We start from the raw sequence: 12382 nt of genomic DNA, 5'->3' as shown, positions 1-12382 counted from the left end.
TAAAGGCAACAAAAAGCCTCTGTCCAGAGGGTCGCAGCTGATCTCCCCCAGTACCTCCGCCGTCCTTCCCCGGGCCCTCTCCGTCCGCCCCGCCCCCCTCGGACTCCACCACTACCAATTCCCACCCCAAACAAAAATCAAGTACTAAATACTGGGTCTTTGTTCTCCCTCACAGCAAAAGTAACCGCTCAGTAAATAGCCGGGAACTACTGAATGGAAACCTCGCGCACTGAGAGAAGTTGGTTTGGGCTCCTGAAGCGAGGGCCGGGTGGGCTTGGGGAGAGTCCCACTGAGTTGGTGGAGAGTGGGAGTCCGAAGGGGCAGTAGTCATGGGTCTCCTGAGGACAAGCTCGGGTGCTGGCCAGGCGCTCGGAGGGCTGCAAGGTTCGCGGATGCGGGGTTCCGGCCTCTTTGTCTTCTCTCCCTCCGGCCAGGTTACTCTCGAAAGCCGTCGTGAGCCCCTCCAGAGGCCTCCGACCGGGCTAAGCGCCCTGAGAGCACCCTCCGACCCACCCCTGGGAGCTTCTCCTTCTCGGGCTGTCACTCAACCCACCCGCATTTCTGACCGCGGGCTAGCCTCACCCACTCGGGGTAGGGTTCCAGCCCGGGCTCTCCAGCCTTCCAGTTCAGCTCCCAAACCGGAAGTCCGAGCGGGCGACCCGGGCGCTGGAGGCGCATGCGCGAGGGAAGATCCCGCGACTCCTGCGGAGCACCAGCTGGAGCCTGCGAGTGGGCCCAGGCGAGCGCGGCTCACTTCCGGAACGCGGCGCGCCGACCCCTTCCCGGCTTCCCGTCAGCTCTCCTCAGCAGTAGTCTCGGCGGGTACAGTCAGGAGGAACTGCCCTTCCCGGGGTCCTGTGCGCGTGTAGAGGAGGGAGCGCTCGCCTCTTTGGTCGCCTGGTGAGGCTCTGGAGGAGGGTGCGACGGATATAGGGACTCGAGGTCCGCCGTGGGAATGATCCACGAACTGCTCTTGGCTCTGAGCGGGTATCCAGGGTCCATTTTCACCTGGAACAAGCGGAGTGGCCTGCAGGTACTGTCCGCCTCAGAGCGCGGGAACTAGCGAGAGCGGAATGGGTGGAGCGAGCTAGTGCCAAGGGGAGGAGTCTGAGGGACCGAGAAGGCGGGGCTTGCAGGGGCCGAGGCGTGGGGGGCTTGTCCCTGGGCAGGTAACCGGAGGGCTCAGTAATTGTATGTGCTTTTAAACTGAGTTTTGAAAGCTAGTCCAAATACATAGTGCCTGACACACAATAAGGGTTCAGCCAGTTTCGTTGGACGAAAAGGTGAGAGTGTTTCCCTTATTACACCTCGCCCGGGAAATTTCTGCACTAGGAGAATTTGGAGGGGGGCCTTCATGTAACCAGGAATGTGTGAGGGGGAAGGGCTATGTGCTATATGCTTTATCTCATTTAATCTTCACAACCACCTATCTCCATTTCAGAGATTAACTCCCGGTGTCAGGGATCACGTAGCGATTAGCAAACTTGGTCTTGAACCCAGTTTTTTTTTTTTTTATAGACTTTTTAATGATGGCCATTGTGACTGGTGTAAGTGGTATCTCACTGTAGTTTTGATTTGCATTTCTCTAATAAGTAGGGATGTTGAACATCTTTTCACATCTAAAGGGTATTTTAAAAATAATAGTGTCCTCTATGTATATATATAGAGTTTATTGCTGTTATTACCATTAAAAATAATCCGCATTCATTATTGGTGGTGGGATTGAAACAAAATACAAATCTGATATATTTTAAGATTTAGGAGTGATTTTAACCAGTTTACTTAGATTTAAAGATGAGAAAACTGAGGCAAAGTGAAGTTAAGTTACTTGTGAAAGTCAAAGATAGTAAGTGATGAAGCAGAAATTCAGATCCATGCCTGTTATTTTATTTTCTTATATTTTGACTGATGGGTTATTTAGATTTGTATTGTTTAATTTCCAAGTATTTGGAGGGGTTTTTCTAGATATCTTAATGATTTCTAATTTAACTGCATTATAGTCAGAGAACAAACTGTCAGATTTCAAATTTTCAAAATTTTGTTGAGCCTTATTTTTATCCTTGGTAATACTTCTTTTCTTGAGACCTACTTTGTCTGACAGTAACATAGCCAAACCTGACAGAAAAACAAATTTTTATGTTTACTGTATGGTATGTCATTTTCCTTCCTTTTACTTTCAAACTATGTCTTTTTTTAATTTTTATTTAATTTTGTTGTGGTTGTTGTTACTCACATCACTCTGTTATTGGTCAAATCAGTCATACAGTCAACTGGGTCATTCCATCATTGGATGACTTGAATAATATATATATTTTTTTATACAGCAGGTTCTTATTAGTCATCAATTTTATACACATCAGTGTATAAATGTCAATCCCTATCGCCCAATTCATCACACCACCACCACCACCCTCCGCTGCTTTCCCTGCTTGGTGTCCATACGTTTGTTCTCTACATCTGTGTCTCAATTTCTGCTCTGCAAACCAGTTCAAATACGATATTTGTTTTTCTCTTTCTGACTTCTTCAGTCTGTATGACAGTCTGTAGATCCATCCACGTCTCAACAAATGACCGAATTTCATTCCTTTTTATGGCTGAGTAATATTCCATTGTATATATGAACCACATCTTCTTTATCCATTCATCTGTCGATGGGCATTTAGGTTGCTTCCATGACCTGGCTATTGTAAATAGTGCTGCAATGAACATTGGGGTGCATGTGTCTTTTTGAATTAGGGTTTTCTCAGGGTATATGCCCAGTAGTGGGATTGCTGGGTCATATGGTAATTCTATTTTTAGTTCTTTAAGGAACCTCCATACTGTTCTCCATAGTGGCCATGTCAATTTACATTCCCACCAACAGTGCAAGAGGGTTCCCTTTTCTCCACACCCTCTCCAGCATTTGTTGTTTGTAGATTTTCTGATGATGCCCATTCTAACTGGTGTGAGGTGATAACCTCATTGTAGTTTTGATTTGCATTTCTCTAATAATTAGTGATGTTGAGCAGTTTTTCATGTGCTTCTTGGCCATCTGTATGTCTTCTTTGGAGAAATGTCTATTTAGGTCTTCTGCCCATTTTTGGATTGGGTTGTTTTTTTAATATTGAGCTGCATGAGCTGTTTATATATTTTGGAGATCAATCCTTTGTCCGTTGATTCGTTGGCAAATATTTTCTCCCATTCTGAGGGCTGTCTTTTCGTCTTGTTTATGGTTTCCTTTGCTGTGCAAAAGCTTGGAAGTTTCATTAGGTCCCATTCGTTTATTTTTGTTTTTATTTCCATTACTCTAGGAGGTGGATCAAAAAAGATCTTGCTGTGATTTATGTCAAAGAGTGTTCTTCCCATGTTTTCCTCTAAGAGTTTCATAGTGTCCAGTCTTATATTTAGGTCTCTAATCCATTTTGAGTTTATTTTTGTGTATGGTGTTAGGGAGTGTTCTAATTTCATTCTTTTACATGTAGCTGTCCAGTTTTCCCAGCACCACTTATTGAAGAGACTGTCTTTTCTCCATTGTGTATCCTTGCCTCCTTTGTCATATGTTAGTTGACCATAGGTGCTTGGGTTTATCTCTGGGCTTTCTATCTTGTTCCATTGATCTTGTTTCTGTTTTTGTGCCAGTACCATATTGTCTTGATTACTGTATCTTTATATTATAGTCTGAAGTCAGGGAGTCTGATTCCTCCAGCTCTGTTTTTTTCCCTCAAGACTGCTTTGGCTATTTGGGGTCTTTTGTGTCTCCATACAACTTTTAAGATTTTTTGTTCTAGTTCGTAAAAAATGCCATTGGTAATTTGATAGGGATTGCATTGAATCTGTAGATTGCTTTGGGTAGTATAGTCATTTTCACAATATTGATTCTTCCAATCCAAGAACATGGTATATCTCTCCATCTGTTTGTATCATCTTTAATTTCTTTCATCAGTGTCTTATAGTTTTCTGCATACAGGTCTTTTGTCTCCCTAGGTAGGTTTATTCCTAGGTATTTTATTCTTTTTGTTGCAATGGTAAATGGGAGTGTTTCCTTAATTTCTCTTTCAGGTTTTTCATCATTAGTGTATAGGAATGCAAGAGATTTCTGTGCATTAATTTTGTATCCTGAAACTTTACCAAATTCATTGATTAGCTTTAGTAGTTTTCTGGTGGCATCTTTAGGATTCTCTATGTATAGTATCATGTCATCTGCAAACAGTGACAGTTTTACTTCTTTTCCAATTTGTATTCCTCTTATTTCTTTTTCTTCTCTGATTGCCATGGCTAGAACTTCCAAAACAATGTTGAATAATAGTGGTGAGAGTGGACATCCTTGTCTTGTTCCTGATCTTAGAGGAAATGCTTTCAGTTTTTCACCATTGAGAATGATGTTTGCTGTGGGTTTGTCATATATGGCCTTTATTATGTTGAGGTAGGTTCCCTCTATGCCCACTTTGTGGAGAGTTTTTATCATAAATGGTGTTGAATTTGGTTGAAAGCTTTTAATACATCTGTTGAGATGATCATATGGTTTTTCTGCTTCAATTTGTTAACATGGTTTATCACATTGATTGATTTGCATATATTGAAGAATCCTTGTATCCCTGGGATAAATCCCACTTGATCATGGTGTATGATCCTTTTAATGTGTTGTTGGATTCTGTTTGCTAGTATTTTGTTGAGGATTTTTGCATCTATATTCATCAGTGATATTGGTTTGTAATTTTCTTTTTTTGTAGTATCTTTGTCTGGTTTTGGTATCAGGGTGATGGTGGCCTCATAGAATGAGGTTAGGAGTGTTCCTTCCTCTGCAATTTTTTGGAAGAGTTTGAGAAGGATGGGTGTTAGCTCTTCTCTAAATGTTTGATAGAATTCACCCGTGAAGCCATCTGGTCCTGGACTTTTGTTTGTTGGAAGATTTTTAATCACAGTTTCAATTTCAGTGCTTGTGATTGGTCTGTTCATATTTTCTATTTCTTCCTGGTTCAGTCTCGGAAGGTTATACCTTTCTAAGTATTTGTCCATTTCTTCTAGGTTGTCCATTTTATTGGCATACAGTTGCTTGTAGTAGTCTCTTAGGGTGCTTTGTATTTCTGCAGCGTCTGTTGTAACTTCTCCTTTTTCATTTCTAATTTTATTGATTTGAGTCCTCTCCCTCTTTTTCTTGATGAGTCTGGCTAATGGTTTATCAATTCTGTTTATCTTCTCAAAGAACCAGCTTTTAGTTTTATTGATCTTTGCCATTGTTTTCTTTGTTTCTATTTCATTTATTTCTGCTCGGATCTTTATGATTTCTTTCCTTCTGCTAACTTTGGGTTTTGTTTGTTCTTCTTTCTCTAGTTCTTTTAGGTGTAAGGTTAGATTGTTTATTTGAGATTTTTCTTGTTTCTTGAGGTAGGCTTGTATAACTATACTATAAACTTCCCTCTTAGAACTGCTTTTGCTGCATCCCATATGTTTTGGATCATCGTGTTTTCGTTGTAATCTGTCTCTGGGTATTTTTTGATTTCCTCTTGGATTTCTTCAGTGACCTCTTGGTTATTTAGTAACATATTGTTTAGCCTCCACTTTTTTGTGTTTTTAACGTTTTTTCCCCTGTAATTCATTTCTAATCTCATAGCATTGTGGTCAGAAAGGATGCTTGATATGATTTCAATTTTCTTAAATTTGCTGAGGCTTGATTTGTGACCCAAGATGTGATCTATCCTGGAGAATGTTCCATGAGCACTTGACAGGAAAGTCTAATCTGCTGTTTTTGGAAGGAATGTCCTATAAATATTAATTAAATCTATCTGGTCTATTATGTCATTTAAAGCTTCTGTTTCCTTTTGAACCCAGTTTTGTCTGGCTCCAGTATCTGAACCACTCTTTTCTGCTCCTGCTTCCAGTAATATTATCTAATCATCTCCATAACTTAGTAACTTAGGTATTGTTGGCCCCAGTTTACAAATGAGCAAACTGAAGTTCAGAGAACTTTATGGTGGCTAGTCTTGATAAGGCAAGATTTGAATCTAGCTCTGTCTGATCACAAAGTCATGCCTGTTCCTATGAGAATTGGTAGTATAGGCTGTGGAGGAGCAGAAAATATACGTTCTTGGTTTATAAAACTTATAAATCAAACAGATTGCTTTTGTTATTGTTTCTTTTATTCTGTAAAACTAGCACAATGCCAGGAATATAGGAGAAAAATATTCAGGAGGTAATTGTTTGTGCCTGACTGTCAGACGTAAAAAGAGACAAAAGAATATGGGAACAATAGTTGCTTTCCTTTTTTTCTTATAAAAAAGTCTCAATCGGATATTTTCCTCCTTAAGTTCTCAGCTTTAATGTTACCTTCTCAGAAGAACCTTCTCTGACCACCTCTTTAGGTATACTCCGTATGCCATTATTTTCTATCACAGCAACTTGTTTATTTCTCTTATAGGACATCACAATTCATATTATTTATTGTTGTTACCTATGTTTAGTCTTTCTCTCACATAGATTGCCCATGGGGGCTAAGACCACAGTGGTCTTCTTCATAGATGTACCAGGAGCACCTAGTACAGTTTCTGCCACATAGTAGGTATTAAGCTATTTGTGAAAGAAAATAATTCCACCAAAATCAGCAAATATTGCATACTTTCTGCAGAACGGTGTTTTTCACATTTCGATAAAGGGAAAAATTGTCATGAATGCCCAGTGTTGATAAAAATAAGTTTATTGTAATATTGAATATGTATGCACATTAAGCTAAGTATAAACTCAAGCATATTGCTCTTTAACAACTGTAAAACCAGTTATTTTTACAAAGTAAATAAAACTACCAAACTGATCAATTCAAATTGACGTTAATCTAATGCAGCTTCTCAGCATTGGCACTACTGACATTTTGGACTGGATAATTCTTTGCTGTGGGGGCCGTCCTGTGCATTGTAGGATGTTTAGCAGCACCCATGGCCTCTACTTGCTAGATGCCAGTGGTATCCCCTGAGTTGTGGCAACCAAAAATATCTTCAGACATTACCCTGTCTCTTGGGGGCAAAATTGCCCCCACTGAGAACCACTGATCTAATGTAATATATACTGTTGTTTTGCTAAAACTAAATTGTCAACATTGAGTTAAATGGTAGAATGACTTTTCTTCAGATTTGGCTCTCTGTTTTCTATTTTGACTTCAGTAACTCTAATGAAGAGAATGCCTGTTCATATAAGTAGGTTGTACCAAATGGTACCAATAACTTTAAGGTATCGTTTGTTGCTTCAGAGTAACCAGACCTGGAACTTTTCTAAAACTCTGCCAACAAACACTGCTCAAATGCCAATTTTAATAGGAGTATCACTTAATAACTGAGTAGAGCTGTCCTAATAATAAAATATTGCTGACATGTATTGAGCACTTGCTATGTGCTTGGCACATGGGATTTACATGTATTAATTTATTTAATCCTCACAATTATCATCTTTATAGGTATGAAAACTGAGGCGCAGAGGGGTATTGCTTGCCTAAGATTTCAAGCAAGTAAGAGGCAACTCAGGGATTCACACCCACGCAATCTGGCTCCAGAGATCAAGCTCTTAAGGACTATGTCATGCTACCTCTTAAGTTGTTAACTTGAAGATATGGTTAGCATTGTATCATTAAAATCTACATTAAATGGATTCCTAATCAAATTATTGTGGAATCAGTAACAGAAAAATTCTTCTTTGCCTATTTATTACTACAGTTACTGTCACATAAAGATGGCTTCCACAAAATACAATATGAATGCGAAATATTCTGAGTTCCTTGGGAGTAGTAAATATGTCTGATTTTGTACACTATTTAATCTTGGAATGTTAGCACAGTGCCTGGGATAAGTAGTAGTCACTAAAAGTTGGTTGATTCTCCAAAGAAGATATACAATGCGCAACAAATGAAAAGATGATCAATATCACTAATCATTAGGGAAATGCAAATCAAAAGCACAATGAGAGGGGCTTCCCTGGTGGCGCAGTGGTTGAGAGTCCGCCTGCCAATGCAGGGGACACAGGTTCGTGCCCCGGTCCAGGAAGATCCCACATGCCGCTGAGCCGCTGGGCCCGTGAGTCATGGCCTATGAGCCTGCGCGTCCGGAGCCTGTGCTCCGCAACGGGAAACGCCACAACAGTGAGAGGCCCGCGTACCACCAAAAAAAAAAAGCACAATGAGATATCATTTTATACCCTTTAGGATAGTTATTACCAAAAAAACAGAAAATAACAAGTGTTGGTGAGGTTGTAGAGAAATTAGAACCCTTGTGCATTGCTGGTGGAAATGTAAAATGGTACAGTCCCTGTGGAAAACAATATGGTGACTCCTCCAAAAATTAAACACAGAATTACCAAATGATCCAGCAGTTTTATTCCTGGGTATATACCCAAAAGAAGTGAAATCAGGGACTCAAATAGATATTTGTAAACCCATGGTCATAGCAGCATTATTCACAATAGCCAAAACGCAGAAGCAACTCAGATGTCCATAGACAAATGAAGTGAATAAACAAAATGCGGCATGTACATACAATGGAATATTATTCAGCCTTAGAAAGGAGAGACATTCTAACACGTGCTAAAACATGGATGAACCTTGAAGACACTATGCTAAGTGAAATAAGCCAGTCACAAACGGATAAATATTGTAGAGTAGTCAAATTCATAGAGACAGAAATTAGAAGGGTACTTGCCAGGGTGTGTGGAGGAAGGAACAATGGGGAGTCATCATTCAAGAGGTACAGAGTTTTAGTTTGGGAAGATGAAAAAGTTCTGGAGATGGATGGTGGTGATAGTTGCACAACAAAGTGAATGCACTTAATGCCACTAAATTGTACACTTGATAATGGCTAAAATGGTAACTTTTATGTATATTTTGCTATGATTTTTTTCTTAGTTGATTGAATGAATACATTCTCCCACTACTATTTTTCTGCTTGAACTGCTGTGAAATCTTTACATACCATACTAGGCTATCATTTGGCCATGATTTAAATTAAAAATACAAATGAAAATATGGACACTAAATTATATGTCCAGTTATAAGGTGCTTTTACAGATTATAATATGCTACGTTAATTTTACATTTTTATCAAAATGAAAACAAAATTTAAATTTTCATAGAGAATTTGTAAATCCTAAGAATATGTCTGAGAAACCTCTGAAATCTGCAGAACCAAGAGTGAGCAGTATTGCTCAAGAGACTTTGTTGCAACCAGATCAAAAACCCCATATATCCTTATAGACCATCCCAGGAAGATTCCATAAGGAATAGGTAATATACTTAGCCATGAAAAAGAATGAAATCTTGCCATTTGTGACAACATGGATGGGCCTGAAGGATATTATGCTTAGTGAAATAAGTCAGACAGAGAAAGACAAATACTTTATGATTTCACTTATATGTAGAATTTAGAAAAAAAACAGACAAACATATGCATAGACAGAAACAGATGCATAGATACAGAGAACAAATGGTGGTCACCAGAAGGGAGAGGGATAGGGGGAGGGATGAAATAGGTGAAGGGTATTAAGAGGTACAAACTACCAGTTACAAAATAAACAAGTCGCGGGCATGTAATGTACAGCACAGGAATATAGTCAGTCTTTTTCTTTTTAATAAATTTATTTATTTATTTATTTGGGGCTGCATCGGGTCATTGCTGCTGTGCGTGGGCTCGGTAATTGTGGCTCGCGGGCTCTAGGGCACAGGCTCAGTAGTTGTGGCACACGGGCTTAGTTGCTCCGCAACATGTGGGATCTTCCCAGACCAGGTATAGAACCTGTGTCCCCTGCATTAGCAGGCAGATTCTTAACCACTGTGCCACCAGGGAAGCCCCTAGTCAGTCTTTTATAATAACTTAGTATGGTTTGTAATCTGTAAAAATACTGGATCACTATGTTGTACACCTGAAACCAATATAATATTTATACTTCAATTTAAAAAAATGCAGGTAGTAGTGGCTGCCTCTGTGGAGGCTGACTTATTTTTCATGTATACCATTTTGTACCGTTTAAATTCTTTACCATGGATTACTGCCTATTTCAATAAATAACTAATTAAGTTGGGACTGGGGAACAACGTCTTTGTAGTGATTTCGAAATACTTTTGTTATCTAGAACTTACCAGTCTTAAATAGCCATCTTGCAAAGGGAGACAATCGTTCTAGTGAGCAGTGAGTAGCGGACATCAGCGTTTTTAGCATTATTCCTCTCCTGCAGGTGTCACAGGACTTCCCATTTCTCCATCCCAGTGAAACCAGTGTCCTGAATCGACTCTGCCGGCTGGGCACAGACTACATTCGTTTCACCGAGTTCATTGAACAGTACACAGGCCATGTGCAGCAACAGGTAGGTTCCTGTTCTCAGGGAACGTACACCTCCCCAGGGATGGAGCTATGTTAAGCTTTCAGTGAATCCATTGGTAATTCATGTGATGTAAGTGTCAAGAAGTTATGAATTTCTCACCACTGGAATTATTTAAGTGAAGGCAAGGTGACTGTACCTCAAACAAGGGGAAAATATACATGGGGACCAATTTAGGCAGATGGATGTAAGACAAAGCATGCTTTGCCCAAGTTTTAAGAGACCTGAATTAAATCAGTTTGAGCTGGACCAGAGTTCCAGTCCCAGAAGTGAAAACACAAAGCATTATTTAAAATTCCTTTGCCACTTTGCTTCTAACTACCGTAGTTACATTGAGGCAGGCAACTAAAATCTTCAGGCTTCCTTTTTCTTATTTGTAAATAAGAGTTAAACTGGAGAAGGTTTTGGCATGTGGTAAGACTTAATAAATATTATTGATTAATATAAATTAATTGGAAGTCAGTGCTCTATAGTGTAGTGGCCAAAGATTTGTTTCCTGTCCATCACTTACTGGCCATAGACTGCTCAGCAGTAACCTGAGGCTCAGTTTCCTTACCTATAAAATGGGGATAGATAGTATTTATCTAATAGGGTTGTGGGGATTAAACAAGGTAATTCATGAGAAGTGCCTGGCATATAGTAGACACTCAATTTTTTTTTTTAAGAGAAATTTTAAAGTTCTTTTTTACTTTTAACAGTCTGCAATTCTGTCAGTGGTAAGTAAGAAGATTGCTGCATTGTGTGACTCTGATTCAATGGTGACTATTTCCCAGTGGAAAGAATGATTCTGGTTGAAGAGAAAGGCATTCTTTCCCAGTGGAAAGAATGATTCTGGTTGAAGAATGATTCTGATTGAATAGAAAGGAAAAGGAAGGATAGTTTTCTGAAACAATGCAGTCAGTACCACCTGGCCCCTGTTATATAAACTGGTTGTCAGGCCCTTGGTGGTAATCTATGGGACAAAGGAGTCAGAGAATAATGCCTCATCTCTGGGACAGGGATTCTGATTCAAACAGATTTTGTTGCAGAGAAAAGAATTTAAAATCTAATCAATGCCAGGGACTTCCCTGGTGGTGCAGTGGTTAAGAATACGCCTGCCAAGGCAGGGTACATGGGTTCGAGCCCTGGTCCAGGAAGATCCCACATGCTGCAGAGCCCCAACTGCTAAACCTGCGCTCTAGAGCCCGCGAGCCACAACTACTGAGCCCATGTGCCACAACTACTGAAGCCTGCGTGCCTAGAGCCCATGCTCCACAGCAAGAGAAACCACCGCAATGAGAAGCCCGTGCACTGCAACGAAGAGTAGCCCCTGCTCGCCGCAACTAGAGAAAGCCCGCGTGCAGGAAGACCCAACGCAGCCAAAAATAAATAAATTTATATTTAAAAAAACCTAATCAATGCCAGTTTGCTATGAAGTCATAATAATGAGAACACAATGATCAAAGTTGGAACCTGTATACATATTAATATAGATGAAAAGGGCTCTTTAAGTGTTTGTATATAACACTTAAAAAAAACCAAACCTGTCCTATATTCGTGTGACTATGTGGATCTTATATGTGAATTCCTACTTTCCCAAATTCTAAAGATATTTGTAGTACCTCTTTCTTTTTTGAAAAGTAAAAGCAGTCTCATTTTTTCTTTCATTTTGTGATAAATGAAGACATTCAGTTCTCTGGAATGACACAACCAAAACAAAATCACCTGGTTGTAAGCCAGTCTGGTCTATTTCACCCTATGCCCGTGCTATTCTTATTATAGCTGGGAACATTTATCTCCCGGAACTACTAGTATCCTCTGCAGCATCCTCTGGCTACAGTGTGCCTTATAATCTCTGAGCCCAAGCTTCCTACCACATTTGTTGCTGAATTCTGCTATGGTATCTACCACCACCAGAGCCTGACCATGCAAATCAGTACATAGCCAGAAAGGCTAGTCATCATGGCCTCTAGTCAACTGTTAACTGCAATTCCCCCGTGTAGAAAAAGAATGCTTTTACAAAGAAACTGCAGCTTTCTTGAAAGACAAACCATATTTGTTAATAGCCTCTTGGTGA

At 39.9% G+C, this 12382-nt stretch overlaps 1 protein-coding gene across 1 annotated transcript in view; it reads left to right on the top strand.

The window, feature by feature from the left end:
- Positions 1 to 661: 661 nt before the first annotated feature.
- The window catches only part of TUBGCP4 (tubulin gamma complex component 4), a 49718-nt gene continuing 37997 nt past the window's right edge, over positions 662 to 12382 (top strand). The window contains exons 1-2 of the mRNA XM_007467552.1: positions 662 to 1033; positions 10183 to 10311. Of these exons, the coding sequence (XP_007467614.1) occupies positions 956 to 1033; positions 10183 to 10311 (207 nt within the window). The 5' untranslated portion in view covers positions 662 to 955. The remainder of the gene's footprint in view (positions 1034 to 10182; positions 10312 to 12382) is intronic.

Source organism: Lipotes vexillifer, unplaced genomic scaffold (assembly GCF_000442215.2).
Source record: "Lipotes vexillifer unplaced genomic scaffold, Lipotes_vexillifer_v1.1 scaffold722, whole genome shotgun sequence".
NCBI lineage: Eukaryota > Metazoa > Chordata > Mammalia > Artiodactyla > Lipotidae > Lipotes > Lipotes vexillifer.
This window is presented reverse-complemented; position numbering and strand designations above follow the sequence as displayed.